The sequence below is a fragment of the Lepidochelys kempii genome, chromosome 14 (assembly GCF_965140285.1).
Source record: "Lepidochelys kempii isolate rLepKem1 chromosome 14, rLepKem1.hap1, whole genome shotgun sequence".
In the NCBI taxonomy this organism is placed as follows: Eukaryota; Metazoa; Chordata; order Testudines; family Cheloniidae; genus Lepidochelys; species Lepidochelys kempii.
The window spans coordinates 24858349-24879998 of NC_136393.1; the positions used below are offsets into that span (position 1 = coordinate 24858349).

A 21650-nucleotide genomic window follows, 5' to 3' on the forward strand; every position below is an offset into this window, starting at 1 on the left:
CTCTGACTTTCCAGCTCCCCCGGTCTGACCCCCTCTCCCATCTCTCCCCAGCCCGTGGCCCGAGGAGCAGCGGCCGGGACTGGACGCGCCGATCTCCGCCGAGCAGCCGGCCAGGGCTCCGGCCAGCGCCTCTCGCTTCCTGCCGGGATGAAGGGGCTTCTCCAGAGCGGGGCGTCAGAGCCTGGCGCCCGCCCGTGAAGCGCCGAGGCCGGGCGGCGGCACCTGCTGTGCCCGGGGCCCCCCATGGGGCGGCGGCGCCGGGGCTCCTGATCGCTCCGCCCGCCCCGCCCGCCGACCGGCCCGCGCCGCCCCGCTCCCCGCCATGGGCCGCCTGCCGCTGCTGCTGCTGGCCCTGCAGCTGCTGGCCCTGCTGCTGCTGGCCGCGCCCGCCGCCGGGCCCCCCCGGGCCAAGGGCAACCGGACGCAGGGCGCGGCCCGCCGGCCGCCCCGCCCGCCCAAGGAGCTGAACCAGACGCTGGCCGGGCCCGGGGCCGCGGCGGCGCCCAGCGCGGTGAGCGGGGGCGGCGGCGGCGGGGCGGCCCCGGGCCCGGCGCACGAGACGTGCTGGGGCTACTACGACGTGAGCGGGCAGTGGGACAAGGAGTTCGAGTGCAACAACAGCCAGAGCGGGTTCCGCTACTGCTGCGGCACCTGCTACTACCGCTTCTGCTGCAACAAGCGCGCCGAGAAGCTCGACCAGGGCCAGTGCCGCAACTACCAGAGCCCCGGCTGGATCACCACGCCCGGCCTGCGCCCCGCGCCGCCCGACGGCAGCCAGCCCGACAAGTACGACCCGGCCAAGGACAGCACCAACGCCACGGTCTACATCTCCTGCGGCGCCGTGGCCTTCGTGCTGGTGGCCGGCGTCTTCGCCAAGGTGGCCTACGACAAGGCGCGGCGCCCGCCCCGGGAGATGAACATCCACAGGTGAGAGCCCGCCGGCCCGGGACACCCCTCAATCCCCCACCCTCGGCAGCTCGCCCCCCCCCCAGGACACCCCCAGTCCCCACACAGCCTGCCCCGGGAAATGAACATCTACAGGGGAGAGCCCGCCGGCCCGGGACACCCCTCAACCCCCCACCCTCCGCAGCCCCCCCCCCGGGACACCCCCAGTCCCCACACAGCCCGCCCCGGGAAATGAACATCTACAGGGGAGAGCCCGCCGGCCCGGGACACCCCTCAATCCCCCACCCTCCGCAGCCTGCCCCCCCTGGGACACCCCCAGTCCCCACACAGCCCGCCCCGGGAAATGAACATCTACAGGGGAGAGCCCGCCGGCCCGGGACACCCCTCAATCCCCCACCCTCCGCAGCCTGCCCCCCCTGGGACACCCCCAGTCCCCACACAGCCCGCCCCGGGAAATGAACATCTACAGGGGAGAGCCCGCCGGCCCGGGACACCCCTCAATCCCCCACCCTCCGCAGCCTGCCCCCCCTGGGACACCCCCAGTCCCCACACAGCCCGCCCTGGGAAATGAACATCTACAGGGGAGAGCCCGCCGGCCCGGGACACCCCTCAATCCCCCACCCTCCGCAGCCTGCCCCCCCTGGGACACCCACAGTCCCCACACAGCCCGCCCCGGGAAATGAACATCCACAGGGGAGAGCCCGCCACCCGCCCCGTCCGAGACACCCTCTGTTTCCACACACACACCCCCAGCCTGCCCTCTGTGGAACACCCCTCCGGAAGACCCCCAGTCCCCACACAGTCTACCCCTGGAGATGAACATCTGCAGGTGAGAGGTCTCCGGGACATCCCCTCCAACGCTGGGACGTCCCTCCAGGACACCCCCTGACACCCATGCAGCCCAGCCTGGGAGACGAACATCCACAGGTGAGATCCCATCTGGGACACCCCACCTGCCCCTCCAGGACAGTGCCACACAGCCCACCCTGGGTGATGAACACCCAGAGGTGAGACCCCCATGGGACACTCCCCCAGCCTCCCTCACAGCCTGCTCCCTCCAGAACACCCCCTAGCCCCGCAAACAGCCAATCCCCCCCTCCCTGGACAGCCCCCAGCCTCCTACACAGTCCAGCCCCTCTGGGACACCCTGTAGCTCCCCACATAGTCCACCCTGGGAGATGAACATCCACAGGGGAGTGCCCTCCCGCAGCCTGACTCCTCCAGGATGCCCCCCTCTGGGACAGCCTTAACTCACACATACACACAGTCTGCTCCCTCTGGGACACCCCTTCCCCAAACTCACCCTGGAGATGATCATCCACAGTTGAGAACCCGCTCACCAGCTATATGGGGAACCCACCCCACGGCCTCCCCCACAAAGCGTACCCCAGAGATGATCATCCAGAGGTGAGACCCCAGGCCAAAAGTACCACTCTTCTCCACCGCCTTCGGGATACCCCCGAGCTGGGATACATTTATCCTAAGCGCCTCAGCCTGCCCTGGGGTTGAACATCTGCAGGTCAGAGATGCCCCCACTGATACACACACACACCCCCGCCCCACCAGGACTCCCTGCCCTCTCTGGAGGATGAACATGCACAGGGGAGGGAGGCAGTGAGACAGCCATGGGGAAGGGGAGACCTCCCACTCCCCACTTCCCACCCTTCCATGTGCCCCAGCGGATGAACGCACTCAGGTGTGGGGCACTCTTTGCCCTTTGGGGGACCCACAGCCCTGTGCCCTAGGGCACCCTCATCCCTGCTTGCACTCATCCCACTCGCATCTGCTTGCCATTCAGCACCCGGGCTGCTGGACAGTTCCCCCCAGGTACTACTCAGCCAGGCCCCTGGCTGCAAAGTCTAGTGCCCTAATCCCCCTGCACACAGGCTCAGCCTCTCCTGTCCTCTCTACCCTGCAGGTCTCTCCATGGCTCATCTTCTCTCCCTCTGGCCCTGTGCCTTTCTCTGCACTCTCTCACACTCACATTCTAGGGTACACTAGGCTCCAGACAACCAAGCCCAAATTCTCTGGCTGGGCCACTGGAGAATTCTCCTCCTGGTCCCTACACTGTGCCGAGCCTCTAGTCAGGTACATTGTCGGGACATTAAAGTGAGAAGCAAAAGCAACAACTGGCCTGTTCCCACTTTGCCTCTTAACAAATACCCCTGACAGAGATGCCAAAATAGCATGTGGGGGCAAACAGTGTCAAGGGATTTTCCAAATAACTCAAGCTACAGGCCCTGTGTGTATGTGGGGGGGAAAGTTAGGGAGGTATCTCAGTGTCATTTTTATTTTAAAATATGAAATACTTAATGCTTTTAATAGAGAAACTGTAGGAGACAAATTTAATATGTTGGGCTGGTGCCCAATATAAGTCCATTTGGAAATATAAAGGTCAGATTTCCATGTCACTTTTCCTTATGGAATGTCCCTAGCTGACTTCAATTTCTGGTGTGCTAGTACCTTAAAATGTTGTCTAATGCTGGAATGTTGCATGTTCTTAGAGTTCCCAAATATAAACTTGAAAACAATGGGACACTACTTCTGAAAAATGCATTGGAACACACACTCATGGGAAGAAGCAAGTGTCTTTGGCAGATAATGCTTAATTTAAATCATCTTAATTAAAAATTCATTTACTGTGTTTATCAAAAAACCCTGACCACATTTTAAAAGCTGAAATAAAAATGTGAACCACATAGTTTGGGGAGTGGAAATTTTAGCTTCTTACGCAGAGGGAAAAAAAAGTAAAGCGGCACAAAGAGGAGTTCTGTATTTGATAGGAGTTTAAAATAAAATATATCTTCTGTCTCTAACTGTCTCTCATACACAAATTCTGAGATCCAAATCTCAGCTGGTGTACATTGCCACAGCCCCAGTGAAGCCAACAGAGCTATCCTGATTAACACCTGCTGAGGAGCCCCCAGCCAAAACCTTGTCTGCTGAAAGGAAAAGCTTTGCATTATTAAGTAAGTTGCAGTGTCTGAATTTGAGCACAGATCCTTTGGTTCTAATTGTTCAACTTTGGTGATTTGTGTCTGTAGAGTAAAGGGGTTCCAAAAGCAGTCGCATCAGGACTCGATTCTTGTGCTGTGTATTTGTTTCCAGGAGGACTAGATCATCAACTGCAGCAAATTGCGTCTCTCCTTTGGCTTCAGCACAGCTATGCCTCTTTATGCCAGCTGAAGCAATCTGCAACTAATAAGTGTAGGGCATAACTCCCATTAATGAGTCCCCTTTCCTTTAGGGGGTGTGGAGTTGGGCCCCAATAATGGTCTATCTTCCCACTAACTGGAGGTGTTTTGAAATCCAGCGCTTCCCCCGACGTTATTTTTGCTAGTGTACTACTGTACCCACTGGAATAATAGGCAGTGTTGCTAGACTTGTCTAAGTTATTCTTGTCATTTCCATTCCTTTGATGCCTCCTTTGCTTTATTTAGATAAGTACTGGTAAAAATGAATCACCTGTGTGTGGATGAGGGGTATGAATGGCAGACTGAGTGCTTGAAAAGCTTGATTTCCAGTGCATTTTAAAGAACTGTTTGACTTTTATTATTATAATGTGGTAGCTGATAAAGATGATACCTCTCATAGATGTTTAACCTAAATTTGATTAACATGCCACATGGGTTTAAATATTATGAAGCATATCTCCAACTGATAGGGATGCATGGTCTATGGAATTGTGCTGTTTGCATCCTAAAAATAATGTAAATTTATAGAATAGAACTGTGCACCCTTTGTCCCTGAGAACTACAGCTGAATGATGGGAATGGTGAGAAAAAAACAGTGTGGTCAGGTATATACATACATTTGGGGCCATGTCAATATGAGTTGTGTTTCACATCTGGAATAATGCACTGAACGGATGTCAGTGTACATTAAATATTAGGGCATGCATCCCACCAAAATCTTCCGAGTGAGGTGAATGGCAATTTAAACAGAAATCAGAACATTTTCAGAAAAAGCTCAAGATGGGCCCTATCCTGCCCCACTGAAGTCAATTACAAGATTCCCATTGATTTCAACAGGATCAAATTGTATTTTACGGTCAAACCCTAAAATACAATTTGCAATGAAAAGCTACAGAGGGTGGTTTAACAGAGTGGTGTGAGAAAGTTCTCAGCTATTTTTTCCAGCAGCAGCATTAGCCCATTTAGAAGAAGGTTTTCCGTGGCTATCAGGCTTAAGTGTGGCTTTGGATAGAGTGGCTGGTTTATGCATGCATCACTACCATAGGAAACAAGCGGCTGACTCTTCATTGGGCTATATGCATGTGCATCTCACAACTGAAAATTTGGTCTTGTTTTATAGGATGATACCTATAAAGTATTAGTGGTGCCTCTGTGGTTTTCAAATAAGCAAGAACAATGACAACATTATGGCTGATTTGTAAAAATAATATGTCTGGATGGTTTGATAAGCAGAAGCTAAAATACACCCAAAGCTGTGGAAGCAGTTGGACTATTTCAAATGATTTGACTTTTAGAATTTTTTAAAATCGTTCTGCCTAACCGTGAACAACTGACTCGTGGCTTGGTCTCACTTCACCACTCTGGAGTTATGCAGTCATCACTAATGCATGGTGTGCTCTAGATATAAACTGCTGCTGATTTCTAACATTTTTGACTAACCAGTATTTTCTCTTGCATTTCCCTGCAAACACATGTGCAGGGCTGATGGCAATTTCTTTCTACATGGGTATTTTTTAATTACATATGGCCGTGTCCTCATTTAAATTAAGAGAGCCAGTTACAGAATCCTCAATGACAACAAAATAGGAAGCTCAGTTGTTGTTTTTAAAAGCCAGAATCTGTGGCATATGTGGATGACCCAGAATCTCCTCTTCTGGGAGTCAAGACCCCAAATCCCCATGTAGCAGTACCTAAATAATTCAGTCCTAGTAGTATTGCCCCGTGACTCCTATTTAGCGTTCAGCAGAAGTAACTGCTCCACTCATTGCTTCAGGGACAGTGTGAAAACTATATTTCTGTGGCCCGGTCTGAGAAATTTACCAGACTGGTACCCTGCAGACTAAAGCACCTCCTCCATTAGCCAGAGACAGATAAGAAAGACAGGGGTGGTTATGGTTGCACTGGGGTTTCAGCAAAGTCCATACCTTGATAAGAAGCCCAGATCTGCTCTCGCTGCCTCCCCCAACTGCTGAGAAGAAGGGAGACTGCTGGGACTTCTACCAGGGTGCTAGCATTGGATCCTGCTTGGAGGCTCCATCTTTCATATCCACCTCTGGCTACTACATGTCTAATAAATTTGAAGATCTATTCCATTCTAACTGCACACATTGAATAGTAACTCAAGAGCCTGCTGCTACTGGAAGAGCATAGGATTGTGACTACTCTACCCATCTCCCATGTCGTCTTGGCTGGTACAAGGATGGAAGAGGGAGATGTTTCTACTACTCTACCTCTTCCCACCTCTGGTTTTTGCATCCTCCTTTCAAGAGGATTTTTCAAGACCTGTCGCTAATCAATAGGTGAGATGGGTAAAAGTACTCACAGGGTTGGTTTTGCAAAGCCCAAGCCAGGATTGGTTCACATCCAATGTCCAGTTATCTGTACCCTGACAGTTGAAGGACAAGGGTTTTGTATGTGGTTCTTTAGTCAACATCAGGGGAGCAGCACTTCAAGCCAGGCATCTCCCCAAAGCAATGAAAGAGCGTTAAGAACACTCATCTTTTCAGATGGATTGTCCAGCTGATTTTATTTCTCTGTCACTTCTGCTCTTTTCTTCCTCTTTCCACTGAGTTCTTTTTATGCTCTGCTCATCCCACATTCTCCTCTTCTGTGTCTCATTTATCTGACTCATCCAAATGTCTCTTATGCACACTCTGTCCTGCTTCCTACTAACTGTTTCTCACTGATGGTGCCTAGATTCCCTTCTTCTCCAAAGGGTCTGACTGCCCTCACTACACTTAGTCCAGTCCTCTCATTCTCCAGCTGCCTATTCAGAATTGCCCAGTCCCAGCTGCTCACTCCAAAGCCCCACCCTTAAAGGAACATTAGGGTTTCAGTGTCCCATCCTTTTTCTAAAGAAAATGGTATATCAGCCAGAAATCACTGCTTCCTTAAACAAAGAAAGGTAAAGATTGTCTCTCAGTGTGAACCCTGTTACATTTCATCTCAGTAAATATAACTTTGCTCTCTCACACTTGCACAGTAGTAGATGAAATGCAGCTATAGGCCTACTTGAACTTTGTTAGACCAGTTTAAAACAGAATGATCTCCAGGAAAGTCAGTGGAATTAAGTGTTGTGTAAAAAAAAAAAATGGGAATCAGAATCAGGCCCCATATATGTGTGTGTTTGTGCATGTGTCCACGTATGAGTAGTTTTTCATTCTGCCTCTAGGAGACTTTAAATAGCTACCCACAGTCTCTGGTCACAGTTTGCACCTCCAATGACTACTGTTTGCCATGCTTTCTCCTCTGCTGAAGCATTCTGAAGAATCGAGCTCAAGTTCCGTAGTGGAAGTTAGTTAACTGCAGTCTCCCTTCCTGAACTTCTCCCAGATGTAGCATCATTTTATTGTAGTCCTTCTCAAAGGCCAAGTTCCTGACTCCAGTATTATTCAGGACCCTGATGCCACTTTGTTTTCTTCAGTGATAAACCTGTATGAAGGCTTTGAATGTGCAGTTTCTCCTGTTCTTGACTGCTATATAGACCTTTGAATCCAATTTAGTTTATAAATTACCTGATTTCTAATTACCATTCTCTACTGCTAATAGCTGATCACCAGGTAACAATGGATTCAAGTTCAGCTTTGGTTTCCAATCATGATGTTTCCTCTGGTATAGCGGACTCCTCAAGTTCGTAACTACTAATTGATCTCTGACCCTTTGGAGACCAGAAGCCTTTTAAAATATCTTTTCTAATTCTGGGTGACTTTTGAATCTTCTCTTACCTATCATGGCAGCATAAGAAAGAGTTTTCTTTTGAATAAGCCTAGTTTTTTTTGCCATGATAGATCCTATTTTCACACCCCTAAGTTGTGTACACAAAATATGCAAGCAGATATTTGCTGCAAACATATGTTCATCCATGCTAATACCTTCTGAGTCATGGAGCTGCATATTCTGCATGCACAGTTACTTTTATGCCCTAGCAGGTCTACTGTATGAGCACAGTATAGACACCTGTCTTCTGAACATTCAATCAGGTATGAGCTTAGGCCCAGATCCAAAAAGGTATTTAGACTCCTAACCTCCATTGATTTCAGTGGAGGTAAGGAGCCTAAATACCTTTCTGGATCTGGGCCTAAGTGTAAATCGTGCAGTTTTCATAACCCTGAAGTTCCTTGGAAAGTCTGCTATTCCCTTTCTCCTCCTCCTCTTCTTGGTTTATCTCTCGTACTTAGTTGCTCTTCTGTGGAGGGACATTGTTTTTCAGTTGCTTTGAGTATCTTTTCTAGACATCTGTCACTTCCTTCAGCCGTGCCACCTTGTGCTGTGTTCCTTTCGGCTCTCCCGAGCTAGGGAGGGATGTGGCGGGTTAATATTTTGACAGGTGTATCGAAGGAAAAGGTAAGTACAGCAGGGAGTCGTGGTGCTGGTACAGTAGGTGGCAGTGTTCTCTCTGACTCAGCACACACACACTACTCCAGAATGCTGCTAGGGGACAGTGCTGCTGGAGGCACCCTTGCGCTGATGAGATGCAAATCCAAAGTCTTATAGCCATCTATGGCCATTAAGTAGCCCAGGGCATTTTTCTATGAGAGAGAGGCTATTAGCCCTGGTATCCTGGTCATATTTCATCCAAAGTAATTGCACTCTGCTGACAAACTCCACCAATAGTTTCAATTTTCACTTCCTTTCTTACATTGTTATGCAGTGGTGTTGATCACTGTTACACAGCTATTTGTGTTCCACCCCAGGGCTAGTAGCATTTTAGTTGTGAGTTTCGTGTTTTCCTACCACTGTCCAGCATAGTCATGAACAAGCCTAGTCTGTGATGATCTCACAGAGACTCTCTTCGTTTCTCTGTTGGTTTGCCAGTTTAACTCATTTGCATTTTCACTGCTTCATAATATACAAGAATATTATTTAGCTATAACCTTGGTTCTGAGCTCTACCACACCAGTGTAAATTGTGAGTCACTCCCAAATCACGTTGGTGTAAAACCAGTGTAAATGGGATCAGGATCTGGCCCTTAGAGAGCCTAAAGTTAAGATTTCATTGAGATTTATACATAAGCAGGGCTAAAATTCTGGCATTTCATAGTAAATGATTGAATTTGGCAATGACTCTTCAAAGGACAATTGAATTTCGCATGTAAGTTTTTTAAAGAAAAATATTTACTAACTTTTGCGTTGGAAATAGTGAAAACTTCTCCCTTTTGGGAATAGTTCCACTTTTGTCAGCTAAACAACTACAGAACCCACAGACTTCATACACGTTTGCTCACACATTAACAACATCTCAAATGTAGCCCACTTTTTCAATTTCAAATACAGCACGCAGAGCTCTTTATGTCATTCAGGGGATCCTAACTGAGCTACACCAAGGAAAGATGAAAAGACTGCTCAGATGGACCAGCTGTTTCTGTTCTCTGATGCTGCAGGGGCAGCCATCTCTGGAGCAGAGTTGCAGATTGGGGGTCTCTGACAAGGTGGACTCCAGCTTTCCCCCTCTCTGTTCACTTCCATTTGGCTCCAGCCCCTGCTGGTAACAAGAGTAATGGAGAAGGCATGCAGAAGGGGGATTGGAGTCCAAGTTGTCAGCGATTCATAGCTCGGCTATGGAGGCAGCTGCTCCCTCTGACCAGTCTCCTGTGTTCATTAGATGGGGCTCTCAGTCTGACAGTGCCCTCAGGAAGCCTGTTGGACTGGGATTCAGCTGCCAGGCTTAAAAGGGGCGAGAGAGGGACCTACATGGTGAGGGCATAGGCAAAGGGAGGTTCAGTTAATGTGTGGAATGAGTAGGATACGGGAGGTACAGAGGTCTGAGTGGAGTTGGGAAACAGGTCTAGAGAGAAGGGCAAAGCCAGAAGATTCTGGGCCACCTCCATTGGCTCCCAGCCCTGCTGCAGAGCCTGGGTCCCTGGGTCCAATGGGCAGCCAAGCGCCATAACCTCCCCTAGCCACCATTGCAGAGAGATGGTTAATTTCTATGCTGGTTTGTTGTGATCCATGAAAACGAACAATCATAAAATTGAACTCTAAACATTATAGAGGGCATCTCCCAGCCATCACTGGCAATCTGATCCCATAGGTCACTTCTGCCACACACCAGTACAAACCTGTGTACAGAACTGTGTACTGTGTGATCTCTGAAAGTCCCCCTCTATGGTTCCGATCGAAGCACATGATCATATAATCACAAAACATGGTCAGATGGGGTAGAAGAAAGGGAGCTGATGAGAGGAGTGTAGATGTGGTGTTGAATGACTGAGCTGCTCACCCCCTTGCTTTTCATGGTGTACACTGGTGAGCCATGCAGTCTGGCAGCCTTAGCACTAAACTAGCAGAGCTTGCTGTGGGGGATGCGTGTACCAGAGTATGATATAGGCCAAATTCTGCTCAGCTGAGGGCAGCATGTGGCCTTTGCATTTGAATTTCCCATGGCACCCAGATGGTCTGGAGATGGATGACCAATCAATCTAGGACTAATATATGAGTATCATCCAAATGACTTCCTCCTTGGTCATGCTTCCCACTGCCTCGGGAGCGGGCCATCCTCTTCAGGGGGCTGTCCTGTTGTCTGTGAATGGTCTCCGAGGCAGCTAGGCTGTCAATCTTCATAACCGAGCAAGTAAGTGTAGGGGATCTTAAGCTCCCTTGGGGTGAAATCCTGGCCCCATTGAAGTCCCTGGGAGTTTGATTCCTGTGGTTCTCTCCCTTAGCGCAGTCATGCACTGCTCATCCAATATTTATTTCACTCTCCCGGATCTCTTAGCTGTTCCTTCTCCATCTCCCCAGATGTTCTTTTGGACCCGAGGCATGTGCCTGTGTACTCGGAAGCTCCCCCAGTCTGTAACTGAAGAAGCCAGCCACTGCAGGGTATGGGAACCTAATCAGATAGTGGAGGTGAAAGAATGCCCATGGCAGTGCAGTCTGAACAGCAAGTGACAGAACCAAGAACTCTCACCAGCATTTAGAAACCTACTGGCTCTTATTCAGTGTGAGCCAAATCCTGACCCTATTGAACCATTGGCAAAACTCCCATTGATATGTGAGCTAGCCATCATAGTTCAGCAGGGTCATGGATACCTGAAAACACGAATACCCATGGAAGCCAATTGCAAATAGGACCAGGATGATGGGCAGTGCTTAAAACCCACTGTTCCACACCAACGTTACCTCATACATAAGTAAGATACGTTTATACTCGACTAGGTCTGGGGGTGCTCCCTAGGAGCTAGGAGGGGGTCTCAAAGGCACAAGTGGGAATTACGCGCTTAACTGCTCTACTGTGCATTTGAAACCTCCCCCAGGTATAAAGACCCTCCAACCAGTCCAGAGCCATCAAATCCCTCTGCTTGCCTGTTGTATCCCTTTTCCTCATCCTTCGTCTGGTTTTTGGCCTGAAAGACAACATCTTGAGGCAGGGACTGTGTTTTCCTGTGTGCATGTGGAGAGCACCTAACACATTAATTCATACCAATAGTGGCTACATTATAGCTGTCTGAGAAGAAGGCATCTCAGGAGAGTACAATTTAAAGCCCAAACCTGCAATCTGGACTCTCACAAGTAGCCTCATTGACTTCAGGAACCAGTCCCTGGATGGTAGAGTAGGAACTAGAAAATGCCCTTCAGCCCCCAAGACCTTCCTCAGATTTCATTAGCTGTGATGGGAAAAGCTGGTATGCGTCCAAACCCCAACTTCTTAAACCCAGCCATTCCCCTTCACTGCAGACTATATATTGCTCCTGTCCCCAAACTGCATGACAGTAGCCTTTCCCTGCCAACTGCAAGAGGGAGTGCCGTGTGGATGGGCTGGAGAATCCAATTCCAGTAGCCTAGTGGATGCTACCAAATCCCCATAAGTAGTTTGATCTGATCAGTTCCATCCCCTGGTTGTACAGTGGCTGTCTCTGACAGGATGCTAAAGTGCTGCCCAGCCTATGGCACAGGCCTGTCTGAAATGCATTCGTTGCAGGGCAGCAGACAGCTGGCCAACTGGCATTACGCAGTTCCCTGCACGATAGCAGGAGGGAGGGCCTGGGATGCCAAGGCAAACCCAAGGAGAGACAAAGGCTCGTTAGTGTCCATGGCAAGCAAAGAGGACATCAGGTCTGAAGAGCTCTCATCTGAAGGAGCCATGCACAGGAAGGTCTCTGGGGTTCCTCAGGTCTGGCTCTGCTCTCACTGACGCCGCTCTCAGTCTGCAGTCACTGAAATCACTGGTTGAGTCAGGCCCGTAGTACCTACAGCCTGTGAGGAGGAGGAAGGGCTCCTATGACTCTGCCAGGTTTCATGCCTTGGAGCCAGATCCTCGGGTGGTATGGAGTGGTGTTGTTGCTGATGTCAGTGTTGCTATGCTGATATACACTCTCCGTAACTGGCCCACTAAGCAGCCCCACCCCCAAACACTTGCAGCGAGCTAAGGATCCACTCCGCCTCTTGCGTGGATTTCACCCCCTATGCTCTTTCTGTTGTCATGTTTGTGTCACTTTTTTTTCTTCCCGCCTCTGCGCCTTGCATTTTCCTTTTGTTCTGTTTTTCCCTTCCTTCAGCTCAGGGCACTTCCTCTCCGTGGTCCTCGCCTTCCCCTGCCTCAGTGGACACTTTAGCACTGTCTGTTCCTTGCTCTTCTCCTCCTCAGGGGCTCGCTGCAGGGTCATTACAGTTTTTCCACTTCATTGCTGTCCTGTGCATTCCTACCCTTCTTGGGATTGGGCAATTCCGACCATCCTTTCCTTTTCCTTCTTAAAGGGACAGGCTCCAGCAGTCAGAGCCATCTTTGTTCACCTCCCCACCCTTGGATTTCCTTCCAAAGAAGCTCTCAGCTACACCAGTCTAAATTGAAAGTAATTCCAGTGACTTGGGTGCTGTTGTCCTTATTCTGGAATTATGGTGGTGTAATTGACAGCAGGATCTAATCTGCACTTTCTTTACGGAATCGGGACAATTCTGAACTAGACCTACCAGTACTAGGTCTGGATCCTGCTCTTGGTTACACCAGTGTAAATCCAGAATCATTCTCTTGATGATGGTGGAGTCAGGCCGTATTTACATGGGGGTAGCTGAGAGCAGAATTTGGTCCCTAATGATCTCACTTCAATCGAGTGCTAATAAAAGCTGTGTCATAGACCATCCTCTCAGGATATGATTTTGCAGTTACGCAGCTCTGGCTATCCCATCTGCTGCACTAAAGGTAAAGCATCCTGCTGAGCAAAACTTGTTGTTCTGATATCAGATGACGTTGGCATGAAGAGCCTTTTATGGTGCTTCATACCCCAATTCTGCAAGCCTCACTCAGATGAGAAGGATGCATTTGATTGCAGTGGTACTAATCACATGATAAGGGCAATAAGATCAAGTATTTACAGCTCCTTCCATTACCTTTCTTGTAGCTTTTACAGTGGGAAAGTATACAGCTAAAATAGAGCTATTTACATGGCGCCAAATTCATCCTCAGTCTGACTACACTAGAGATACTGCAGGGAGAAGCTTAGCCCATGGTGCGGTTTATGAGGAATAATTTTGATCACACACAACATTACAGATGAATTAATAAGCAACTAATCAGCACATGCAGAGGTTATACTTGCCTGTTTAATTCTGGTTTGATAGTATCAAGAGCTTTTCCTCATCCTCCCAGGAGGTAAGGAAGAGCAATGAGTGGTAAACACTTAGAGCAGCCCGTTCTGTATAGAGCAGGCACTTTTTGGCAGGTTGCTTCTTCATTCATATTTATCCAAGATCATTTTAGTCCCAATACACTTCGGATCCCAGGCGTCTTCCAACAGTTGTGTTCAGCTTCTCTAACATAGACTTTGAAGGTGGAACCAAATGAAAAGGAGACCTAATTTCCCTGACTGGCACTTCTGGTTTCTTCATTTCTTTTCAGTGTAACAGCCTCTGTTTTTCTAGCCTGAGGCTGACTGCATTGTACTGTACAGATTTCCCGTTTTGCTGTGACTGTTTTGCTCATTCAGTGTTACCATTCCTTCAGGATGGAAACTGATAAAGGATTACAGCTGAATGCTCTTCCTCACATAGCGTGCGAGTTTGCTTTATACTTACAATCAAGATTAGGGATTTCAGCTCCTGGTTGGAGCTGAGGAGCAGCTACACATGGTTTTCTTGGAAACGATTCACACACCAGACTAGATTCCCAACATGTGGCTTAGCGCTCACCCAGAGGAGCTGATGTAGTCTTCTGGTTCTGGTAGACAGTGACTGAGAGGGTTGGGCGCTTCTTACTGACTCAGATCCCTTTGGAGAACATTCACTTTAATTGCCTCCATTAGTTTTAGGGAATCAAAGCAAATTTCTTCATCTTGGAGGCTGGGCAGCCCCATTCCTAGTGCTCAGTCGAACACCGAATACCAGCTGTGAGTAAGAATAGCACCGGCAACAAGAGTATTGAGAGGAACAATATGTCCTGTATTGTGATAGGGCATCGCCTCTGCCCCCTCCACTGCACCAGCGTGCCCGGCTTCTGCTCCTTGCTTGTCATCTTCTCGCACTCTGTGCCTTCTCCCACACGGCCCCCTCTGAGCTCCTCTGCAAGCCCCTCTTCTGCTATGTTGCCTTCAGAGAATCGAGCTGACCTGTATGCAGCTTGCCTCCTGGGGTTCATAGGTGCTGGGACTAGGGGTTCTGCCAAAACCCTGGTTTGAAGTAGTAGTAACAACCCAAATCCTTGGTTTCTGCCTTCAGCACCCACTACAAAAATTGTTCCAGCAGCACTGCTGGTGTTCCGCATCTCCTGACCTCTGTCTGTCCTGGGACCATCGCTCAGAGCAGGGACCATCTTCCCTGAGTGTTTGGGGAGCGCCTAGCCCAGGGCGAGGGTCACAGCAAATAAATAGCAATAACGTCACAATGTCTGTGATTGAAAAGCGACTCCTGGCATTTCCGTAGCACAGACGCTGTTCCCTAACCAGCGCCTGAATAATCGCTCAGAGGTGTGTGCCTGAAGCCCAGTCCTGTGATGCTGGTCACCATGGAACAGCCATTGACTTCAGGGGGAGCTCCCCCTGCCCTGGACTTGCAGAATTAGGCCTGAAAGGACAACTCTGGCTCCTGGTCCCCCTGCCTACCAGCGTGCAGGATTGCAAATGCAGTGGGAAGAAATGTTTGCATTGTGCAGCAACAGGGGAGCACCAGTGGGAGGAACGAATCCTCCCATCAGGAAGGACTTGTGCTCTAATGTTTAGGGCAGGGCAGAGCCTGGGGCCCTGGCTCCTGTTCCCAGCTCTGTCACTGGCTTCTGGGTAACCTTGGGCTAGTCACAAAAGGCCATATTGCAATTCATTGTACATCAGGATTTGGGTGGCCAGTTTGAGACCCCTCAGGCCTGGTTTTGAGAAGCGATGAGCACCCACAACTCAGTGTGCAGTTGACGGCAGCCATGGGCACACAGAACCTTTGAGGAATCAGGCCGTTGGTGTCTGAAGTTGGGCACCCAAACTGTCAGACACCCAAGATTATGGGGCGCACTTGAAAATATGGGCCTTAAATGCTCTGGGCCTGATTCTCTTCCTTTGTTCTGGCCTCTTTGCCATGCTCAGGCCCTAACTAGGTTTCTCTTAGCTGGTATGATTGGCTCCTATGCTGTCTACTTACAGTTCTAGTGTAGGGGGTGAGGCAGAGTGCACCCCCAGCTGTTGTAAACTGGTGTAACTCCCAGGCTGCTCTAACTCAGGCTAGGGCCAAGAGGATTAGGGAGCTGTAACTGAGTCATCAGTGGGTGCGACTCTCCACCCTCCCCTCTCTCTGTCTGTGTCATGCTGCATGTGTGCGCCTACAGCTCCCAGCACAATGGGGACCTTGTCTTGGCGGGGGGCCTCTACATGTGATCAATCATAACCAAACATGGCTAATAATACTTCCTGTCACAGTGAGGCCTGGTGGGAGGCCCGGTGCCAGCCCCACTCAGTTAGCCCTGCCCTGCTACACCTGGGTAGGGTGTGGGACTTTGGGCTTGGCTACACTTGCAAGTTAGAGTGCATTAAATCAGCCCTGGGTGCCCTAACTTCTGAGATGTCCACACTGGCAAGGCACATAGAGCACCTGGACTCTGCAGCTGGAGCGCTCCTGGTAATCCACCTCCATAAGAAGCATAAAGTTTGCTGTGCCTTGGATGAAACGCCTGGGTGTCAGTGTGGACAATGTGTTGCATTACTGCGCGGTGATTGGCCTCCAGAAATGCTCCATAATCCCCTGAAGTCAAGTGGCCACTCTTGTCATTGTTTTGAACTCGGCTGCAGGCTTGTGAATATCCCCTTTCAAAGCTCCATTTCTGACAGCCAACATGCGTATCTGCTCTGGGACAAAGCAAACCATTATTGTGGAATGCTGCTGCTGTGAGTGTGTGTGTGTGAGAGAGAGGCTGGGGGGGGAGGGTGGTCTGCTGCTGTCTGAACTTACAAGACAGCCTGCTGACACACTCTCTGCCCCCCAAAACACACTGTCTCTCCCCCCACATACACACAACACACTCCCTGTCACATCCCCCCCCATTTGAAAAGCACGCTGCAGCCACTTGCACACTGGGGTAGCTACCACAATGCACTGCTCTTTGTGGCATTGCAAGAACTGCTAATGTGGCCATGCCAGTGTGCTTTCAGCTGACAGTGTAAACACATGGCAGCATTTTCCCTGCTGCGGTCTCTGAAGGCTGGGTTAACTCCCAGCACTCTACATCTGCAGTTGTAGCCAAGCCCTGAGAAGGAAGAAAGCACGGAAGGGGGAGGATGACAGGGGAGGGGTGTGGACTGACTGCTCCTTCCTGAGAGCCAGAACCCTCTCTAGAGGGGAGAGAGTCTCTCTGCTGGAAGCCCTGAGGGAGAACAGGCATGGATATTAGATCTCTTTTTGGCAGGGGCCTGGGGAAGAAGCCTGAATAAACCTGGGGCCAGAGGCCAGTGAGAGGGTCAGGGTTTGCTTGGTACTTAGGGGGAGTGAAGAGGACTGTTCACAGACCTTAAGAGTGGGCTGCAGAGGACACCCAGCATCAAGAGCAGAAAGTACATGGTGGGCTCTGATATAGGGAGGAAGAAAATTTTACAGGCCTCAGTGTAAGGCTATGGACACTGGTACCCTGGAAGGGGTGGGACTCAGTGTATCTTAGCTGGAAGCAGGGGTGAAAGTAACGTAAGGGACTTACCAGTACTCAGGGCTGGGGTCCTGAGCAAGGTGGGGTGTGGGGGGGTGGGGTCTCAGGTGGAAGGGGCAGGGCCTTTAAATCCCCAAGCCCTTTAAATTGCCACCAGAGCCCAAGGGCTCCCAGCTGCTGCCACTACCTGGGGCTCCGGCGGTGATTTAAAGGGTCCAGGGCTCCAGCTGCAGTAGTGGTGGTTGGGAGCCCTGGGCCCTTTAAATCGACACCGGAGCCCTGGGGCTTCTGGCCGCTGCCACTACCCCAGAAGGCAGCTTTCCTCCGCTGGCAGTTTAAACGGGCACTGGGCTCCTGGCCACTGCCATTACCCCAGGCCTCCGGCAGCCCAGGGACCCTTTTAAATTGTCAGCCTGGGGAAGCTACCCCCTGCCGGTACGGTCGGCTGTGTACCGGCTCTTGCCAGTGTGCCATACCGAACCGTACCGGCTTACTTTCATCTCTGGCTGGAGGGCTCAATGGAAGGCAGTGATAGCTGGGTGCAGTTGTGGAAGACCAAGGGGAAACTGAGGTAAAGCTGCTGCAGTGCTCCACTGGGCTGCGAGGGAGTGTTCTGGGACATTGAGTTTTGTACACTGCCCTTCCTCACAGGGATGTTGTGAACTAAAGTGCTTTGGGAGCCTCAGTTGGGTTCTTGCATAGAGAGACTCAAAGAACCAACCTCATAAAGAGGGACTGAGGCTAGAAGAAGAGCAGTGCAGTACATTGCAAATTATTCCTGCAATGCATTGTGCACATGTATGGCATAGTCTGAAATATTTTCAAAATGGAACAGATTCAGGTTCTAAACTCTGTCTGATATTGGACAATAGATAAGGCATTTCAGTAAAGACAGCAAATGTGAGCAACACCAACGTTATGAATATGCAACTGTCAAGTTTCCTTCCCCACTCTGAACTCTAGGGTACAGATGTGGGGACCTGCATGAAAGACCCCCTAAGCTTATTCTTACCAGCTTAGCTTAAAAACTTCCCCAAGGTACAAACTTTGCCTTGTCCTTGAACAGTATGCTGCCACCACCAAGCGTTTTAAACAAAGAACAGGGGAAGAGCCCACTTGGAGACGTCTTCCCCCAAAATATCCTCCCAAGCCCTACACACCCTTTCTTGGGGAAGGCTTGATAAGAATCCTCATCAATTTGTACAGGTGAACACAGACCCCAAACCCTTGGATCTTAAGAACAATGAAAAATCATTAGGTTCTTAAAAGAAGAATTTTATTTAAAGAAAGGGTAAAAGAATCATATCTGTAAAATCAGGATGGGTAAATACCTTTCAGGGTAATCAGATGCAAAACATAGAGAATCCCTCTAGGCAAAACCTTAAATTACAAAAAGACACAAAAACAGGAATATACATTCCATCCATCACAGCTTATTTTACCAGCCATTAAACAAAAGAAAAACTAACGCATTTCTAGCTAGATTACTTACTAACTTAACAGGAGTTGTAAGGCTGCATTCCTGATCTGTCCCTGGCAAAAGCATCACACAGACAGACAAACCCTTTGTTCCGCCTCTCCAAATTTGAAAGTATCTTGTCCCCTCATTGGCCATTTTGGATCAGGTGCCAGTCTTAGCTTCTTAACCCTTTACAGGTGAAAGGGTTTTGCCTCTGGCCAGGAGGGATTTTATAGCACTGTACACAGTAAGGTGGTTACCCTTCCCTTTATATTTATGACAGCAATGGAGGAATTTCTTTGTTGGTACCCAAGGTGATTTTAGGCCTGTTCCCTCTGTCTGAGAGAACTGAACCTTTCAAACTCAATCAGTTTTAAAATATCCCTTACAACCAAAACAGTTCTGCCCTTTCTCCTGCTGGTCGGGAGATAGCTGTTGGCTGCACTAAAAAATCAGTGTGTTATATGCTATAGTTATTCCACAGTGTGTATGATACTCACAGATTAAATATCTTTTGAGTGTTCCTGCTTTCACAGGGAAATCACTAGATGCAATTTATTCCTATGGTGTTGAATGCAGATATTTTTTCCCACAGAGAACCTTGTTCAATCTTGATTCCATCAGACAAGTCTCTAATGGGGAAGATGCCACAGATAAGCTTGCAGCTCTGATAATGATAGCCCATGTGAAATATCTCAGCAGTGACCCTAATTCAAAAACCCAACACCACCATGAAACTTTATTGGTCCCCCTGTGGACAGAAAAAGTCAGGATTAAATGAGCAATGGGACTGAACTCCCCTTTGCACCTCCAGGATCAGGGTTGAGGAAAATTGGCTTGGGGCTGGGTAGGGACAAGTCGAGGGAAACCTGCACTCCTGCTTCTCATGCTGCACCTGGCCTGGGGATCCTGTCTGCCTAGTAATCATTTTTATGAAGGCAGGGCTTTCTGCTACAGAAAGCAATTCAACAGCAATAGCAATGACAGCAAGGGCAGTGATGGAGGGAGAACATAACCTCAGGGTTAAGTGAATTAGTGGAAACGTGAAAGATTAAACAATAGCCAAACTCTCCTGTGAACAAAGGGAGCTTTGTCCACTAACGTACCCATGAAAAGACATGTAGCTCTTAAGCCACAAGGTTTTTTGTTGCCTTTGTATTTTTCCTTAACAAATCAAAGCACTGGAGGGTTCAAATAGAGACTGTAGATGAACAAGTGAAACCTTTGAATGTCAGGCTTGCTGCTTTGTGAACATGTTGTGTCCGCTTTCTCTGTTCCAGGGCTCTGGCAGACATCCTAAGGCAGCAGGGGCCAATCCCAATAGCACACTGTGAAAGAGAGACTATCTCGGCCATAGATACCCCTCCCAAAGAAAACACGCCCGTCCGAACATCCTCCAAAAACCACTACACCCCTGTGCGCACCTCTAAAAGCAACCCAGGTAAGTGTCACTGTTCCTCTTGGTTCCTACGCAGCCCATTGCTCCAATGCCATGTCGAAAATGAGCAGAAGAGAAGCGGTAAAGTACATTACACTGTTCCACTTATTGGCAACAGCATCGAACGTGCTGGGTAAAAACCATCTCGAAGAGGCAATCAGATCAGAACTGTATTGCAAGAAGCAGTTGTGATGGTTCTGTAAGTCATCCAGCTGTATTTGCTAAATTAGTTTGTCATGCTATGCAGGTATTTTAGAAATGTCAGAATCAGCAGCAAGTACATGATAGGTTTGCTGAGAATTTACAATTTTCCCCTGGGCCCCAACCCAACACACACAGTGTGAAATACTGCCCAGGCTCCATGAATACTGCAGCTGGAAAGGAAGGAATCCACACAAACTAGGATACCTTATCCAGTCAGAGAAAGACCACATGTGGAAAGTGTGGCTGTGACCCAGATCTTCATGTCAGGAGCATACGGGCACATGACTGAGATCCCGAGGGAAGTGGGTAGTGTGGCCAGGAGGGTAGAGTGCTGAACTGGCACTCAAGAGATCTGGGTTCTGTGCTGGGCCTGCAGGGTGTGTTTGAGCAAGTCACTTCAGCTTCCCCATCAGTAGAGTGCTCTGGGGTCACAGGATAAAAAGCTCTGTGTGAGAGTGATGGATTCGTTAGTCATTTCATTACCTGCAGACAATCACAATGAAGATATTTTAAATATCATCATGGCTGCTAAGCACCTGTTGTGAAGTGAGATGTGGAGGATTCTCTATTGCTTAAAGTCTTTAAGTTGAGTTTGGATGTCTTCCCATAAGATACGCTCTCATTCAATCAGGAGTTGTTAAGTTTGATGTGGGAGTTACTGGCCTGTTATACAGGAGATCAGATCAGATGATCATAATGGTTCCTTCTGGGACCTTCACATGGAAGCCAATAGGAACTGCGGGTGCTCAGTAATGTGCAAGAGTGGACCCATACTGCTGTTGATTGTATTAAGTGTTGGTTTCAAGGATCTAAGGACTTTCTTTTAATCTACCTTGATGCTCCTTCTGCTGTATGAAGAAGACCACTAGGAAAGCTGGATGGGAGTTGCATCACTGTCATACAAAAGGCCATACAGTCTTCACCATGGTATTCACATACAGTACAAACCTAACTGATTGAAACTTCTGGATACAATGTTGCCCCACTAGTGATAATACTGGTAAGGGCTTCATCAATAAATCCTGGGTGCCCCAGATTTGAATATAGCTCAGAGTAAGCCAGGCCCAGAGTGTAACCCCATTGCGTCTGGCTGACATTTGGGAAGCCAGCCACCTGGGGAATAAATTCACTTTACTCTGTATTCCTTCAGCTTTAAATATACCTGCCAAAAATCTGTACTTCTGCAGTTGTGTAATTTTTTTAAACAGAAATAGTTGCAAGAACTTCACATGCATCCCGCATTGCTGTTTCCATTTTGTTGCCAGTTTCTCACTTTTGTATTTTCCCTATATGTACTGTTGAATTTTTGTTGTTGTTGTTGCTTATATTATGTATGGGAAGAAGATTTCTGGTAGTAGAGGACTCTTTAAACCAGCAGATCCAGTGCCTGGAAGTTGAAACT

At 49.1% G+C, this 21650-nt stretch overlaps 1 protein-coding gene across 1 annotated transcript in view; it reads left to right on the forward strand.

Moving 5' to 3' along the window:
• The first annotated feature begins 322 nt into the window (after positions 1–322).
• The window catches only part of SHISA6 (shisa family member 6), a 395417-nt gene continuing 374089 nt past the window's right edge, over positions 323–21650 (forward strand). Inside the window, exons 1-2 of the mRNA XM_073310637.2 lie at positions 323–927; positions 19887–20047. Coding sequence (XP_073166738.1) covers positions 323–927; positions 19887–20047 — 766 coding nt within the window. The remainder of the gene's footprint in view (positions 928–19886; positions 20048–21650) is intronic.